The following is an 18,557-nucleotide window of genomic DNA, read 5'->3' on the forward strand; positions in this document are numbered from 1 at the left end:
AGACACTTTCGAATTGAATTATAGATTTGATAAACTTAATAAGTTACAACACCATGGTCTGCTAATATTTTGTCACCATAAAAATTGAAACAAGACTTCCTGGTTATTAAAGAAAGTGAACAATGTTAAAATTTAGAGAAAGCTCATACTTCATTAATGGTACCGGACCGCCTTAAATATAAGAAAAAGAAAAACTACTCCTTAATACATATATTAGGAAAGGAAAAAAGTATCAAAGAGTAGTGATCAACATGACCACATAGCAAATAACTACTGGTTCATGGGTACATGGTTAAAAACCACTAATGAGAACATGTTCGTAAACTCAACTTACAAGAAAGGAAATAACTACTTACAACAAGCCGCCAAAGTCTGCAACTCTCCTCAATTTCAACACACCTCTTTGACGTTGAGCTTGGTTAGCTCGCACAGCTTCCTTATAGGTTTGTTTTTCAACAATCTTTGCCCTGAACAACGCCTCATTACAGTCTTCTTTCTCCTCAACGACTACAGTCTTTTTTTCATTGCATATACCTTTGCTTTGACAAACCTTCTCAATGTGCCTCATTTGATTGCAATATCGACATTTCACACTAGGACGAACCCAGTAAAATTTCTCCATATGATTTTGTTTTCTACAATACGAGCATGGTTGAAACTTAGCCTTAACTTTCCATTGTTTCCCATCATTGTTTATTCTTTCATTCTCCTTGTCTTGGTCATTCTTTCTTTGACTATTGCCTACATTTTTTTCTCGACTCCTAACCATCTAGACACTCTCTACATGTTCATCATTTCGCATGACGCATATTTGTTCTTGAGCTTGGAGGGCATTCATAAGCTCAGTAACTGTCAATTGAACAATGTCTTTGGAATCCTCAAATAAGGATAGCTTAACCTCAAATTTTTCAGGAAGACTTATCAAAATCTTGTTCATGATCCTGCATTCAGTTAAATTTTTAACAAGCAATCTGAGTTGATTAATCAGCTTTATAATATTGTCAAAATTAGACTAGCAATTTGTGTTTTCGTGTCTTAAACGTGTTAGATACGATTAGATACAAAGCACGTTAAGGTTAAACACGAACACGATACGATTAATATTTGTGTCTTAAATCTTACACATGTATACGTATATATTTAATAACCGTGTAATATAACGCAACACGATCAACACATTTGTTAAACATGTCAATATACGACGCGACACGATTAATCAGACGTTTAAATAAAAATACTTACAATTAAATATAATTTTATTATTTATATTTAAAAACAATTATAACAAAATAAAATAAAAATAACATCAAATATAACACAACAAAAATTCAAAATTAAGGTTTGGGCATAGCATAAATACATTATTATCTTTATAAAATTTAAAAAACTTATTATAATAGTTGTTTAAAATTATTTAAGTAAGGCTAAAATAAATTGCGACTATTAATTTTTTATAAATTAATAAACATGTCATGTATACATGTTTAAACACGATTAAATATGTTTATACACATTTATACGTTTAAAACACGATAACATGATTAATTAAACATGTTACTCTTATCTCACACGTTAAGATACGAAAATTTTTGTGTCTTAAATGTATAAGACATTGTTAAACACAAAACATATTAAGTTTAAATCCAAACTTGTTTAATCTCGAGTTTTCCCATATCATATCCAAAATTGTCCAATCTAATCAAAATATTCTTTAATTCTCTCTTCATCTTTCATCTTCAACGTCTCGAATTCTCTATGGAGATTCAAGACTTGCGCATCTAACAGGTTCTCTCGATGTCATGAAACTCCTCTTTCAAGTGATCCCAAACATTCTTAAGCGATTCAAAAGTCATTATTTTTATGAAAATAACATTTTACGCAACTGAATAGATATCTTTTCGTTACTTCCTCATTGTATGTCACTTAACTCATTGTATTGCTTCATTTGCGTCACTGTGGGATTGGATCTCTGGTGACTCATCTCCCACTTTCACAACATCCCATAAATCAAAAGCGGTAAGATATACTTCCATCTTCGGCCTAAATGGCATAATTTTCTCCTGTGTTTTGTAAACACAAACAGAGTAATAACATCAAAGCTTGAGGAAGCTAAGGTTAAGGTGCTATACTTTAAGAAGCCTAAGAACAAAAATTTCCAAACAAACAAAATTATTAGTGATATTTTTACGTTGTCAGTCTCTTAAGATCCTTTAGGGAGCATTGATATCATGTTAAAATTGAAACAAAGCTCACACTTCATTAATAATGCCTAATAGCCTTAAATACAAGAAAAAGAGCAACTACCCCTTTAACACACGAAGAAAGGGGAAAACGACCAAATGGTAAGGGTCAACATGAGCACATAGCCAATAACTACTGATTCAAAATTACATGATTACAAACCACTAATACATGCCCCTGAACTTAATTTACATGAAGAAAACTAACTAACTGCAGCGAGCTGTCAAAGTCTGCAACTCTTCAAACTTGATCCCAATAAACACACAAGATAGAAGAAAAACAACAGTCGCCATTGCTTTCATTTGGACCACAGATGTTCTCGAGTGTTTTATTTGCCAGATGCCCCAGCACTTGGCTCCAAAGCTTGCTCATTCTGGTTTTGCCGGGCTATCAATTCACTATACATATTAAAAGAACAAAAAGAAAGAGGGATTTAGTTTTGTCACCAATGTTATCAAAATTTTTTGAAAAACAAACTTTACTTTTTCTTAATTATTCTGTTAAATCTTCCAATATATTATGTTAAAGAATGAGGAATTCGGCCACTTAATCTTTATTTCTTTGCAGCATGTTAATTTGGCTTTAACTTCGTATAATATTTCTCCTTCCATGCTAAATAGTTCATATAATAAGTAGCTTAGGTCCTTATGCAGACCATGCTTGGTGAGAGGGGTTGTCTCCCTCTGCTTCGTCCTGCAACACTACAATGTTAAAAGGGTAGTTTTTGTACATTTGTCGATTAATGAAAGCTTAGAATTTGCCTTTCAGAAAAAAAAAAATCTCCTGCCATGTTTTGTCTCTGTTATGCTTTTCCTTCTTTTTCCTTCTTGGTCTTTTAAGCAGTAAGTATCTTGGGCTGAAGCCTGTGTCTATATGTGAACATTTCAAAGCCAGTCAAAAGTTTAAGATTAGTGGTCTGCCAGTGCCAAAATATAAGCCTATTTACGTTGGTTTAACGAGAAAACTCTTCAAATGAAAATTATGGTGAATATGGAACCATATTCAAGAGAAGTTGTTCTAGGAGATTAAAGGTGTCATGGGAAATGGAAAGGAGTTGCAAAAGATGCCATATCTTAAAGCAGAGGTCTTAGAATTTTAGCTTGTACGTGTGGCATATATATGTAGTGGAAAGTGGATATTGCATTCTGGTATTTTTCACATGCAGGATATGTTCCTCTGGTGTGTGGATATACAAGGTTATCTACGATGGGGCTGTTTCTGGAAATTGCTCATGGGCAGGGCATGCTTATTTCTGATGTTTGCATAGTTTGGAGTGTCTTGAGATGTTATCAGTCACCAGCAGGATACACTTGAGCTGTATCCTGTTACTGGAAGGGCACCATGTACTCTGATGCAATGGCTTTAAGCCAAGATGCATGTCCCTTCGAAATAAAATGAATTGGCATATCAACAAAAAAAGAAATGGTGAATATGGAACCAACCGTAGAGCAAGAGTGAGCTCAGCGGCTTTGGCGAAATCGTTGTTCTCTCGTGCTTTTAGGATTTGAAACATGATGCCAAGGCGGAGTCTGGACCAGACACTCTGTTTCATAATGATCATCGTCTCGGCATGAAGATTTCTGCATTCAGATTCAACGGCTTCAAATCTTTCTTTAACTTTTCTTTGCCCCTCTTTGATGAAACTCTGTTGCTCCCTAATCTCCTCCATCTCCATTTTTAACTGCATTAATTTGGTGACCATTTTTTTGTTCACGAGCCTTCTTTTCTGCTAGCAAAAAAAGAAGTGTAAATACCATCGTGCATGAGCCAGGATCAATGACGATTAACAATGATCAGGAGATAGTTAAGTGGGAACAACAACCATTTGGTTTTAGTACATATCAAGAAGTATAAAAAGAAAGGGACACTCGAATTTTGGGAACCACAGGTGGCCACCTAGGGCCTTGGTGCTGGGCTTGTTTCTTTGTACAGGATCCTTACTCAAGGAGTGAAGTAACGGGCCAGATGTTTCTTCATAAGGGTAAGGTACGTTGGCTTCCAGCATGCGGCTCTTTTTCTTGAAGTACATACCAGTGAAGATTGCTGAACTACTAACTCAAAGTGCTTTTCTCAGCTTTAAGAACTTAAGATGGATATCTTTTGTGAGTTTGTTTTTAGGACATCTCTCCTGCAAATCTGATATAGTGAGCTAGGATTTTACAAAATTATGTCTTTAGATTATGTACGTTTCTCTACCCAGAAACAAGCTATGTTAGTTATCTTAGGAATGCTTCAAAGCAAATGAACAGTTGAAAGCCCTCAAACCAGGCCTTTTGTTTATGCCATTTTCAGTCTCTTACCAAAGAAGGCTGAAGGTTGAATATGGCATTTTGGAGGAGGCAATCAATGAAAATTAACATGCTTTTTTCAAAAGAAACAAAATTACATATCCTGCAAGATTATAACAATAAGAGATGATAACAAGTTTTAACAACACCAACATTACAGTTACCCAAATTCTTCTTCGGGATGATTGGCGACGCCTCCCCACAATTAATGTTGAGAGCCTGACCTTGCGAAACGCCTCTGCGTACGCCACTCTCCCTCTTTTTTTCTTACTACATTTGTTAACGTTGACGCCCAAAGTCATTGCAACCAGCCAAAAAGAAAGAATCCGGCCCTGGTGATACATCCTGACCTTAAAAGTGTTTATATAGAGAGACATCTTGTTTTAAAAACAAAAATAAATAGAGAGAGAGAGAGAAAATCTTGTACATGTGGAATATAGCTGGAGGAAATTTGGAGGAAGGCCATAATTTTGACAAATTAATAACGTCTGAATCTAAAACCTCTGTACCCATTGCATCTCATAACAACTTATCACGTATCTATTATTTTATTAAAAAATATGTTTAATGCATTAATAATATATAATTTTTATATACTATCATATCATCAAATCTTTACACCACATTAAAATTTAAAATCATTTTGAGATTTTATCAATTTTTAATTTTCTAAATTAATATTTCATTAATGAGGTATTAAGATTTGATGCCTTCATTATGTATGGAAGCAATACATTATTTGTACATTAAATATTAATTTATTTTATTATTAAATTAATACATATTTAATTTTTTTTCTTATATTTTTTATTGTAGCATTAAAAGTTAAAAAAAAATAAACAAGTTATCCAACAAAGGATCCCTCTAATCAGTGCATAGGAGCTCTTGATTTTTCTTTTGCAAGAAAACAGAACTAAGCTGTATGATATTTTTACATTTAAATATTTAATTTATTAATTAATATATAATCTCTTACTCAAAAAATATAATTCCAATCTCTTTCCTCAATTATTAAAACATAAGAAAAAGCTGCAGGACTTTTCTAGGAATTGGTGTGGATTTCTTCGGGCACCATGGGGTCACATTTATGTTCAAATCTACTTTGCGCTCGCAGAGAGGTTGGTGGCGACTCGCGCGGGATACCTTCGGTTCAACGTGCGATGGTCCGACACAAAGGAAAGAAACGCCCGATTGTGTACTTTACTCATTGGTGGGGGCCCATGCCGACAAGCCAACCACGGATTTCACCAGCAGCTTTTGGGAGAACAAATCCCCATTTATATTGCGGAGTTAAAGCCAGTATATGACGCTGACGTCTCAATTGATCCATAGCCAATGACGTAACCACTGTGGAAAGACGTTTGCTTGTTTTGAGGGGTAATTTTATTGTTGACTCGAGACTTGATAACTCGCCGTACATGGTAGGGCAAATTCTTTCATACGCCAACGACAAAAATTTTATTTCCCACTAGTGGATTTATAAAATTGTTAGATGTTGGTTAGATTATAATTAAGAAAACTAATAAATTAACATAATTACAATATGAACGCGTATTTTATATATATATATAAATTTGTTTGTGGAACTTAAAAATTTCATCATTAGTTTTTAGAATAATAATCTTACTAGCTTGCTAATTTCTCTATACGGTTTTCACGTTTCAATTTTGGCTAATAATTTTTATCTTTGCTAAACGAGCATGTACAAGCAATAAGATAATAACTAAATACATAATTATCAGATTTGGACTAGCGTGCTAGTTGAACCGGGTGACTCGATTCTTGATTTAAAGTCAATTCTTCAAGTAGATTATTTGTGCAATTAATTCCAAAAAATCCGTATTGATAGATCGAGTTTATGAAAAATGTAGTGATCCATTTTTTCAAAAAAAGATTATTCACTCAATATTGACTTGAATAATCTGATGATTGAACCAGTACCCAAGATTCAAAACTTTGAACGCGTCAATTATCTGGTCCAGTTCCGATAATAATGGCTAAATATTGCAATCACTGCAAAAACTTGGTTAATCTAATTGTTGAATGGTTCAAGCCAGAATGGCGTTAATGAAGAAAGGTTAACATGATATGTCTCGGTACTCTGGAGAAAGCAAGGATAATCGACGGAGACAGAAAAGAGCCTGTGTTTTTAGCTAATAGGTCCAATAAGGAGAAAACGGCAGCCTTGTCCTGAGAGAGAAAGATGTTTGCTGGAACTGGAAGTTTCATCTTCAGACACTTCATCCTTACATTTTTTATTTACTGGGAAAATAGAAAAGAGTATAAAGAGACAGAAGAAGAAAGAAAAGAAAATGTAACGAGACAAGCCTTTGGAAAGTATCGGAGGAGCGTTCTGCTAGGAGCTGCCTCCTTTTATAGATCATTATTGTACGGATAAACACTTTTGGTTTTGATCTCTCCAAGGCTTAAGGGGTTCTGTCACTTTCATATCCAAAATTCATAAAAAAAAAAAAAACTTCTCATTAAATGCCTAAACATTGTTTTTTTTAGTAAAGAGTATTGGAAAAAATTAAAAATTTCTATTCAAATCCTACCTCACTCTTACCATTTTTTTACATCATGATTTAATTGGGAATATGTATTTTTGTCATTAATATCATTTGAATAAAAAATACCAAAAAAGATGTCATACAATTGGGAGGATTTTGACATGGACTAAAATAAGTAAATTATTCAAGATAACATAAAATTTTCAGCTATTTTCTTCATTTATTTTGATTCTCCATTTAAAATTCTTTTGTTATCTTAAACCCATACTTTTATCCATGCGTGACAAAGGAAAAACCCTCAAATGAAAAAAAAAAAAAAAAGACATACATTTGAATCCTAATCATAAAATTAGAGATTTAAATAAAAAATTTTTGAACTTGGATGACCAAAGTGAGCGTAGTCCTAAGTTAAGGGACCAAGAGGATAATATGGTATTTAAGGGTAATCGTGCGATTATCGTACGTTAAAGATGTCAACATAGGTGGGACGTGCGATAGGCCAAGATTACGACCTCCTCTGATGTCTTCATCACTAAAGGAAACAGTATACTCTATCAAAATAATGCTTGATGCTGACATTCCAAAGTTTAGGAATATATATTTATACCATTTTATGAAAGTACGACCCTCCCAAATAAAGGCTAGCAACAAACCGTTGTAAAGTATGCAAAAATAATTTTCTTTTGGGTATTGGGTCAAGAAAGTCCCAATGAATATTATAATCAAAATAAGGCTTTCGAGTATCCTATTATGAAATTAAATATGTCAAGAGGTCATATGATATATATCATAATATTCTTAGGGTTTTCGAGTATTTTTTGACAAATATATCATAAAAATATAAATTAATGTCCTTAATACTTATGTTAAAGAATGCAAAACATAAAATCCTTTTTCTTATTAAAAAAATTAAAAGTACTTTGTAATGAAATGTTGGTTTCCGTTCTAGACAGCGACAAATTGTTTGTTGCAACTTAAATCTTCTGATTTAAATAATTTACTTAAGTAAAGCAGTAAAGATAAATAAACTATATGAAAATACTTCAAAAAATATGCATAGTTACATCAATTACTTTGGTTTGCCACTTCCTAATAAAAATGAATTCTTTCATATATACTTTTTTTCATTGGGAGAAAGTTCATATCGTCAGTATTTTTTAATTTTATTAATAAGTTAAATATATATAGTTATATTTTTAAAAAATTTCTAATAATTATTAGACTTGACCCAATGACTATAACTCCTCTACCGAAAGCATTAATCTAAAATTAGACTCTCTTTTTTCTTTAAACCTTGTCATATATATATCAAACCAATTTGAGAATAAAAAAAAAAATCTACATCAGTGCTTTCTGAATTCATTTTTTTAAACAAGAATACATACATTTATCATAAAATTAAATACTTGGATCACAAATATATATATATATATATGTGCTTCATATTTGTTTATTGAATAATGAAATTACATAATTGTTTATTGAATTTTAGTAACAGCAATAACCTTAAATACACTCAGTAGCAAAATTCTTTTCTATTTGGTAATGTCAAACATTAGTAACCATAGAAAAAGCGTGAACTATTTTAGACACGTAGATAACGATCGATGAGATAGAAATTCCAGAGAACTTGCAGAATCTTTGACCCCGTCTAGAATGGTTTGATCGGTGTTCTAGACGCGGCTCCGGCTGATTCGACAGTCAATGACCAGGTTCAATGCATGCATTATCTCCAATTCTCTCTCTTTTATCTGGAACTTTCGGGGTTTAGTTTACTTAAGGGTTCTTCTGTCATAACCCATCTATAAGTAGACTTGTTTGTTCTTTCGCGGAAGTTTCAATAGCAGTGCACTGCGGTACCTATTCTTGGACAAAAAGAACGATTATTCCATGGCGAAAAGGAAAGCAAGTGAAGTGAAAGTTCCGAGGAATTCAATGAAGCTTGAGGTAGCTAGCATCGGTAGATTCTTCGAGTTTCCATATCTTAATTACTACTTTTTTCGTATGCTAATGATCCTATCTGTTTTAGTGTTCTTTTCATGAAATTATCTTTGTTTTGCTTCCCTGCAAAAAGGAATTGGAGGACATTGTGAAGCGATTGGAACAGAAAACGGTAAAGAAGCGAGCTAAGAGAATTCGGATGAGAAAATTGGAGAAGAAATCAAAAGCAGAGCTTAAAAGGATAGAGAAAAAATGTAATCAATTAAGAAAAGTGAAAAGGCAGTTGGTTGAAGAAAGTGCTTGGGCCCAGGCTTGCATTGATATCATGCACGGTATTGTCAGTGCTGAAGATGAAGGGGATGCAACTATGGTTGATCTCCTCACTCGGTCTCTCGGGTTGGTTTTCTTCAAATATTTTTAGTCTCTGCGAGTTTGTCGTATCCATTGGACTATAATTTTATTCTCCGTTTAATGACAAATTAATTTGCAGTGAACTCATGATGCCACAGCAGAACCAAGAAAATCAACACCCAATTGATTGAAGATGGATCATTTAGACTGGTATTTGATTCATGGAAAGCTGATCGTACAACAAAATCAAAGAAAGAACAGTTTATCAAATGGTTTGATCTTATGTATGTTTGCTGAAAAAAAATTAAAAAAAAAAAAGTTTAGATCTTCGTTGTTAGTCAAGATAAATCGATCCAAGTACCAACCGTTGGAGTAAAATAAGGATTAGTTGGTAATGAGAATGATCGATTGCGATAATTCCACATTGTTCAATAGAGAAGTCTATCTTCAATGAATGATGAGATATTGTCTATATCATAAATAAATCTATTTTAATTTGAAATTTTTGATCACACCTATAAAATAATAAAAAATTAATAAATTTATTAATATTATTAATTATATAAAATTTTAATATAAAAAATATAATTAATAAAACATTTTAACACTTTACTTATGTCATCTGACATCATTCACTTTATGTCTGTCCATCCCGGATATTTGCAAACAGATGCCAGCATGACCTTGTTGACTACACCATGTCATAACCCTTTCCATAAATATCAAGTGCATCAAGTAAAAGGACTGATAAGGATTGTGACGTGTGACACAAGCAACAGACAAAATAATTGCGTCACGAAAAGTAGGTGGGGTTGGGACAAATTCTGCCATGCGGTCAGGGCTCGTTCGACTCAGCCGATTTATTGTGACATATCACAAGAAAACCTCGCGAATCTTACGATTGCGCTTTTGTCAGGGCCACTTCAATTAGAATCTAAATAACCTTGTCCTTTGCTATCGTTTGCTTTGTTTGTTTTGTCCTTTCGTACCGATTTCGTAGACTGAACCCACACAAAGCCAAATATTTTCAAACTTTCTATACAGCACGCCATTATGAGTGTTGTCAAAAGACTCCCAATGACATAAAAATTTCCGGTCAGAGCATAGGAATAAGTGTCTATTTTTCTTTTCAAATTTTTATCTATCTTTTCTCTTTAAGAAGTTTGAAAATCATTTTTTTATAAAAAAAATTAACATTTAATATATATTTGTATTCTGTATTTCCTATTATAAAAATCTCATTACATTTTACTTTTTTTATTAAAAATTTGTTGAAGATCAATTATAAAAAAATATTTTAATATAAAATATATTAAAATAGAAAAATTTTCTATTTGCTATTTGAAATTATATAAAGATCTAATTTAATTTAGTCTACTTAAAAATTATTATTGAAATATGTGAATGTCTGATCTTAACTAACATGTTATTATTTTTTAAAATTTTATTTTGTAAAATATGAATAAATATAAGACAGTTAAGTCAGATAAAGAGCAAAAAAAGACAACTTAAAACAAGTATTAGTTTATGTGTTATTTTAATTTTTATTTTAAAAAGTTTATCTTGATGATTAAATTATGAAAGTAATTAAAGAGTATTTCTTTTAACATTTCCTTTAAACGCATGTGCTTTACCTTTTCCCTCTTTCTCAAAAAAACACTTGACACATTGATATGTGGCTTTAAGCTCCACAATGTCAATAAATCAAAACATCTTCCCACTATCCAATACACATACCCACACATGTAGTTGGCTACCATGTTATCCCTATGATGAATGTGTTATTACATGATACACATATTCTCCTAAATGTGGTTTTCCATGATAACCAATAAAAAGTTTTTATCCAATTACGCTTAAGAAATTATTTTTACTTGGGGTGTGTGTGTATGAGTATATGAGTTTTAAAAATTTAAGAGATATAAGAATTTCACCAAATTCCCTTCTTTAACATATTCTCTTCTTAAAGCTTTTTCTAAATACTCTCTCTTCGCTTCACCATGCTCACCACCACAATTTTTTTACCTTTTTCCTAACATGTATCTCTTACCTTTCACCACAAAGGACTCAACACTTCAAGGATTGCTCCAATCTTCTTCCATGTTGCCTTTAGTGCATCTCACCTTACTTGTTGCAATACTTCATCTCTCCTTATTAGAAGAACCATTTACAAAACACATAGTACACTTATATGTCCACATGATAAAATGTTGAGTTATGCAATAAGCATCTAAGCGTTGACTTGGCAACTTTCATATATATAGGTTGAGACACATTTGTGAATGGGGCATATTTCGACTACATAATAATTGAGAGATTGGGTTATATGTTATTACACTAGAATACAAGGTGCAAACTATCAGTCTAGATCATCAATTCTAAGGAAGCAACGAGTATATATATATATATATATATATATATATATATATATAAAATTGTTATTGCTCATGGTCAGTCACTTTTATCCTGACTGTGCTCTTGACCATATTTTTTTTCTCAACAAAATTTTAGCTATATCAAAGAAAAAGAAACAGAGGTTGTGTTTGGTGTCATATTAAGTGATTGTTAAGGTAATTGTTTAGAAATATAACATTGGTATACATATAAAAATGCATATTAAAATCTTGATAATATAACATTGTACTATTTAGTTTACAAACACTTTACTAGGAATATGTTGTTAATTTCTAGAATTATCTTTGTATATGAAAAATATAACTTTAACACAATTGCATGCTTTTTAATGTAATTTTAATATAAGAACTTCGATAGAGGCTTATAAATAAATTGAGACTCTAGGTTACTAACTTAATTCATTAAAGTAAATTCAAAGAGAAAAACAAGATTAAGACGAAATGTTAAGAGATATTATATTTCTAGACTTTTTATTAATTGAATTTTCCTAGTAAAGTTTTTTCAATCAGCTTTTAGATATAGTTTAGTTATTATTTAGTTTTGGTTTGACTTTTAATTAATCATTTTAATTCAGTTGTTTGAATAAGATTAAGTTATATTAATTTTAGTACTTAGTAATAGTTGGTATAATTCTCTATGAGATTCAACATTCTACTTACTATTATATTACTTATTACGACTTGTGCACTTGCATGATAAAATCGACAACAATGGATAAAAATCATATTTCACATAAAGAATTTATGGTTCATATAAATTAGAAACTTTACAAAAATTTTATTACTTACATTTTATTCTTTCTAGACTTGGTAGCTCAAAAAGCACCAATCTCAATGCATTACACTCAAATGAGATTAGACCTAACAAAACTTCCTATTACGAACTTTTGTGAAATATGTAAGGGATTATTAGATATACAGTGATATCTCATAAGGTTTCTATCTTACATTGCCTAGGTACAAAATATGTTAGTGCTTGATATAAGCAAACTCATCATAGACTTGTTGTAAGCAAGAAAACAAAGTGAGCTCACGTGCACACGAGATAGGATCAAGCCTTGAAAAAATGCAAGTTTTCCCCTTACACACACAAGTGATACTTTTGTACCTTAACACATCTTAGTTTTCACTACTTTCCTTTTTTCTCTTTTCTCTTATCTGCTTAACCTTAATAGGTTCTTTTTTAATTTTTGGTTGTTTCTGTATCCTTGATTGTTTGTGCTTTTCTACTTTCCTTTTCTCTGCTTAACCTTGATTTAATTTTTTGTTGTTCCTATATCTTTGATGGTTTGTGCAAGAGTCTGTTTTTCTTTTCACTGCTTAGCCTTTAACCTAGGGTCTTACTATTTCCTCTTCTTTATTTTCTTTTTCTCATTGCTTCCTCTTTTTTGCTTTCTTCATTTCAACTTTTCTCTCATTATTTCCTTTTTTCACCTCAGTTCTGATTACTTTCTTTTTCTCTGTTTTCTTGTTCTCTACTTTCTTCTTCTTTACTTAACCTTGTGAGTTCTTTCTTCTTTATTTTTTATTGTTCCAATATCTTTAATTTTTTGTGCAAACTAATTAAGAAGAGTCCACTTTCCTCTCTTTGCTCATAACTCAACTCTCATTACTTTCCTCTTCTCTCCTTAACATTGATGGGTTCTTTCTTAATTTTTTTATGTTCTTGCATTTTTATTATTTATGCAAACTAATAAGAGAGAGTTTACTTTCTCACTACTTTCATCTTTTCTACTTTCCTCTTCTTTACTTAACTTTAATGGGTACTTTTTTAATTTTTTATTATTCTATATCCTTGATTGTTTGTACAAACTAATCAAGAAGAGTTTGCTTTCCTTTTCTTTGCTTAACCCTTAACCTTGGGTTTTCGGTACTTCCTCTTCTCTGCTTTCTTCTTCTTTATGTTTCTCTCATTTTTTCCTCTTCTCACTTCAATTATCACTCCTTTTCTCTTCTCCGTTTTGTTGTTCTCTACTTTCTTCTTCTTTGCTTAACCTTGCTGGGTTCTTTTTTCTTTATTTTTTGTTGTTTTGTATCGTTAATTGTTTGTGCAAATTAATTAAGAAGAGTCTACTTTCCTCTTCTCAAATTAACGCTTAATCCTGAGTTCCCATTATTTCCTCTTCTTTGTTTTTTTCTTTTCACTGCTTCCTTTTGTCTACTTTCTTCTTCTTTAATTTCCTCTCACTGTCTCTTTTTCTCACCTCAGTTCTCAATGCTTTCCTCTTATTTGCTTTCTTTTTCTCTAGTTTCCTCTTTTCTATTTAACCTTGCCAGGTTCTTTTTTTTAAAATTTTTTATTACTCCTGTATCCTTGATTTTTTAAGCAAATTAATTAAAAAGGTCTACTTTCCTTTTCTCTACTTAACCTAACCTTGGGTTCTCACTGCTTCTTCTGTTCTATTTTTCCTTCTCATTGTTTCCTCTTCTCTACTTTCCTTTCACTGTTTCCTCTTCTCTAATTTTTTTTTCTCTACTTAACCTTGCTAGGTTATTTCTTCTTTATTTTTTGTTCTTCTTATATCCCTGATTGTTTGTGTAAACTAATTAAGAATAGTGTATTTTCCTCTTATCTGTTTAACCCTTAACCTTGAGTTCTCATTGCTTCCTCTTCTTAGCTTTCTTCTTTTCTACTTTCCTTTCACTATTTCCTCTTCTTTATTTTCCTCTTCCTTGCTTAACCTACTTTCCTTTTCTTTTTATTTAACCCTTAACTCTAGGTTCTCACTACCTCCTCTTTTCTGCTTTCTTCTTAGCTACTTTCCTCTCATTATTTTCTTTTATCTACTTTCTTATTATCTGTTTCCTCTTCTCTGCTAAACCTTGGTGGGTTTTTTCTTCTTTGTTTATAATTATTGTATCCTTGATTGTTTGTGCAAACTAATTAAAAAGAGTCTATTTTCCTCTTCTTTGTTTAACCCTTAACAATAGGTTCTCATTGCTTTTTCTTCTCTACTTTCTTCTTCTCACTGTTTCCTCTTCTCTACTTTACTCTCACTATTTCCTCTTCGTGCTTTCGTTTTCTTTGCTTTCCTCTTCTTTGCTTAACCTTGCTAGGTTCTTTCTTTTTTACTTTTTGTTGTTCCTATATCCTTGATTGTTTGGGCAAACTAATTAAGAAGAGTCTATTTTTTTCTTTTTTACTTAACACTTAACCTTGGGTTCTCATTGCTTTCTCTTCTTTGCTTTCTTCATTTCTACTTTCCTCTCAATATTTCCTCTTCTCTGCTTTCATCTTCCTTGCTTAACTCGCTTTCCTCTTCTTTTTATTTAACCCTTAACCGTAAGGTCTCACTATTTCCTATTCTCTGCTTTCTTCTTCTCTAGGTAACCTTGCTTTCTTTTGTTTGCTTTCTTCTTCTCTAGCTAACCTTTGATTATATTATGTGCACAAACTAATTAAAAAGAGTCTGCTTTCCTCTTTTGTGTTTAACCCTTATTCTCTAGCTAACCTTTGATTATGTGCACAAACTAATTAAAAAGAGTATGCTTTCCTCTTCTCTGTTTAACCCTTAACCTTCGGTTCTCATTACTTTCGTTTCTCTACTTTCCCTTTCTCTGTTTAACAGGTTCCTTCTCTTTTATTTTTTGTTGTTCTTATATCCTTAATTGTTTATGTAAACTAATTTAAAAAAACTTATTGAATCTTGAGAGGCAATCGTTTTAGTCTATTTACACCAAGTTTCATATTTTAAAAAAGTAAAAATTATCTTTAAAGATAATATACCATATCTTAGACTAATTTGAATTGTCATCTAGTTCGATCTTTAGCCAACAAAATGTACAAAGAAAAGTAAGTAAGAAAGGAGTGAGGAAAAAGATACTGTATTCACAAATATACAATATTTATACAAGAAAAGCCCCTAAAAAACCTATGCCCATAACAGTTGGTGAGTGTGCCCTTGCATAGGCCAAGGGAACCTCTTATGAAGCCCTCCCCCACTCTTTAACAGCTAGGAAGAGCCACTGCCACATTTTCAAACTTCTAGCCCGTAGAAGACTGTTTCTACCCGTTGGAATAGCGAGCGAACCATTGGAGCAGCGCTTGGCACGCTGCTTGTTTGCTGTGGTGTTTAGCTGGTGCGCAAGCGAGCTGAGCGCCCAGTGTGCACAATCTCCAGCCCTCCTGATCAGATCCATAGCCCCCTTTTAGCCTATATCTGCTCGGCTGGTTGCCTTGATCTCCTGTCCTTGGTGTTCTCAAGGCATCCATCCTCTGGGCTGATGTCGCGGTGCGTGACAGATGTACTTCCCTTCTATTTTTGAAGCACCAGAATCTGTCTTTTCCTCGCTTTACAGGAGCACTTGGATCTGTTTGTGGAACAGCTTGTGCTTTCCTCCAATAGTGATGCACGATAAAAATGGCAGCGAATCAGTTATCGTTTGCTCAAGAGCTAACGTTCCCATGGTTTGAGCATGTCGAAAATAAGTAGAAATCTCTATAACTCTACTGAATAAGAGATTTATTAAAGCTGACTTTTTTTACATCGGTTTCTAGGATCCAGTCAATCCACCTTACAGAGGAAGCATAACCTTGCAAAGCCACATAAGATAAAACTCATAAAAGAGGCACACACAACTTAGAACTACTGATATTCGACAACGTTGCCATCAATTTGTCACTTGCCCTTTGCCCCATCACCTTGCTGCAAACTTTGGTTCTTCTGCTGCGCTATTTTGGTTCTTCTGCTGCGCTATCAGTTCACTGGAACAAAACAGGAAACAGGGAAGAAAAATTTAAGTTATATATTTCAAGAAAATGAATTAAAGCTTTTGAGAACAAGCCAGGGATTTGGTATTTGAGAGTTTAAACTTTCAATAAATCATGCTGAGTTAGAGCGTCCCCTGTTTCGGGAGAATCACTCTCTGATCCCCTGTTTGTCTCTGTTAGTTTTAACTATACCAGCGTGAAGGTGATGGTTCTCTCTTAAATTGAACATTAGATTTTTCCGACTTAGTTAAAATTTCAGAGTAGCAATCGTTCCTTAGTTAATTAGGAAAGCCTAACAGTGTTGGTTTCAACGTAGAAATGACTAGTCATCAGAAAATGACCGTTTATTAGGGTGAGGGGCTGAGACCAACCGGAGAGAAGTAGTCAATTGGGCGGCCTTGGTGAAGTCATTGTTCTGTCGTGCCTTAAGGATTTGAAACATAAGGGCGAGGCGGAAGCCGGTACAAATACTCTGCTGCGTAATGAGCTGAGTCTCGTCGCGTAACTTTTCGCATTCAGATAAAACGTCATCGAATCTCTCTTTAACTTGCCTTTGCCCTTCTCTGATGCTATTCTGTTGCTCCCTAATTTCTTTCATCTCCCTCTTCAACCGAGTTATGGTTGCGTTTATTTTGACCGTCTGACACAAAATCAACAAAACCATGTAAGAGCTCTGCAGGAACAAACCCAAAGAACAAAATGAACAAGAACGAAGCTCAAAGATATACCCACCCGTGTGTTCATCGGCAGCAGTTTAGAAAGCCTTTGGGAGAATAAAAGGCGGCGCTTGACACCCTTGAGTGCAATCGCCGCCTTTCTTGCCCTTAGCTTTCTTTCTTTCGGGCAACATCGAGTTTGACTTGCGCAGCCGAACATGGTGAGTTTTAAATTAACAGTAGGGAAGGCTCGTTGTGATTTAAATTTGATTGAGTTTCCTTCACTGCTAAGCAAATCTATATATAAGTCTACAAAAAGACGCGTCCTTTTGAACTTAAATTAGGAGAGAGTTTCCTGGCAAATGGATTTTACAATTACGCAGCAGAAAGTGGCCCCGCTCGTTGGTTCCAACGCCGACCCGCTTTTCTCGTTCAGTCGCGCGATTTTGTCTGCGCACGTTTGATGCTTGTCTTTGTCGTGGGATGGGATAAATATCAAGTTTTGTAATATTAACTAAATAATGCACAAATCATAATCAATAATTATAAAATGACAAAGTTTTATCCAAATTTTAAGATAAAATATTCAAATAAGTCTTTGAATCATATAAAAAAAATAAATTAAATTTTTATTTTAAATTAAATAAATTTTTATTTTAAATTAAATAAATTTTTTTTACTAAATATTAATTAACTTTCATTAATTAATAATATAATTAATAATTTTATACCACTTCATCCGTAATATGATATATTGACATGTCATTTTATTTTATTTATATAAATTTATATTAATTTTTATATTAAAAAAATACAATTCTTTTCAAAATAAAATTATTCTTTTTACACGTTCTAAATTTACAACACCCTTTTTAATCTCTTACCTGAATAAATGTACGTCGAAACTCTTCTTGGTGTAGAAAAAAAAAAACATTAAAAATCATATTGATGAAAAGTCCAGGCTCATTTGGCGATATCTTGCTATAACTGTCTAGAACCTGTAGCTCTAGAATCTCCAAGATAGGGTTTAGGGAAAAAGATTAAGTTCTTGCCAAAACTGTCCAAGCTTTCGATAGAACTTATAGTTCCAGGATAGGATAGGGTTTAGAGCAAGAAAATCAACCCTTAAAAAGAAAGCCTTTTTCTTACTGATCTATCCATCCCCTTTATGGATGATTATGGCATTGCTTCATAATTGGAAACTCAGTGAGAATGAGAATTCGAAGCTTGATACTAATGATTAGCATATACCATATATTGAAGAGAAATATTCTTCCGATATCAAATTTGAAACTTCAAATTTTGAACAAAGTACTCCTATAATCCCCAACACAAAGTTATAAAAATAAAATTTAGGCCTCTTTAAAAAATTTGTTATGTTGAGAAGCAGATACAAATTGAAGATGAGTTTCCCAAACCTGAAGCATGTATTCATTCTAAAGGTA

General features: G+C 32.7%; 3 protein-coding genes across 6 annotated transcripts; 1 reads left to right on the forward strand and 2 right to left on the reverse strand.

The window, feature by feature from the left end:
- Positions 1–2,237: 2,237 nt before the first annotated feature.
- Positions 2,238–4,935, reverse strand: LOC110415425 (uncharacterized). Of its 3 annotated transcripts, none has more exons than XM_021427083.2 (3): positions 4,688–4,935; positions 3,684–3,967; positions 2,238–2,639 (listed from the first exon to the last, which is right to left on the reverse strand). In XM_021427083.2, exons 1-3 carry the CDS (start codon positions 4,904–4,906, stop codon positions 2,570–2,572), a joined length of 573 nt encoding a protein of 190 aa, XP_021282758.2. In that variant the 5' UTR covers positions 4,907–4,935; the 3' UTR covers positions 2,238–2,569. The 3 variants fall into 3 exon arrangements, with proteins under 3 accessions (XP_021282758.2, XP_021282759.2, XP_021282760.1); XM_021427084.2 differs by having other exon boundaries at positions 3,684–3,970; positions 4,694–4,934; XM_021427085.2 differs by having other exon boundaries at positions 4,694–4,898.
- Positions 4,936–8,836: 3,901 nt separating this feature from the next.
- Positions 8,837–9,747, forward strand: LOC110415429 (uncharacterized). Of its 2 annotated transcripts, none has more exons than XM_021427091.1 (3): positions 8,837–8,986; positions 9,114–9,376; positions 9,471–9,747. In XM_021427091.1, exons 1-3 carry the CDS (start codon positions 8,930–8,932, stop codon positions 9,520–9,522), a joined length of 372 nt encoding a protein of 123 aa, XP_021282766.1. In that variant the 5' UTR covers positions 8,837–8,929; the 3' UTR covers positions 9,523–9,747. The 2 variants fall into 2 exon arrangements, with proteins under 2 accessions (XP_021282766.1, XP_021282764.1); XM_021427089.1 differs by having other exon boundaries at positions 8,897–8,986; positions 9,069–9,376.
- Positions 9,748–15,554: 5,807 nt separating this feature from the next.
- Positions 15,555–17,392, reverse strand: LOC110415428 (uncharacterized). The gene is made up of 3 exons (XM_021427088.2): positions 17,189–17,392; positions 16,828–17,096; positions 15,555–16,450 (listed from the first exon to the last, which is right to left on the reverse strand). The coding sequence occupies exons 1-3, from the start codon at positions 17,330–17,332 to the stop codon at positions 16,384–16,386; spliced, it is 480 nt and encodes a 159-aa protein (XP_021282763.1). The 5' UTR covers positions 17,333–17,392; the 3' UTR covers positions 15,555–16,383.
- Between the last annotated feature and the right edge of the window lie 1,165 nt (positions 17,393–18,557).

Source organism: Theobroma umbraticum, unplaced genomic scaffold (genome assembly GCF_002168275.2).
Source record: "Theobroma umbraticum cultivar Fairchild unplaced genomic scaffold, ASM216827v3 scaffold_147.0, whole genome shotgun sequence".
Lineage (NCBI taxonomy): Eukaryota > Viridiplantae > Streptophyta > Magnoliopsida > Malvales > Malvaceae > Theobroma > Theobroma umbraticum.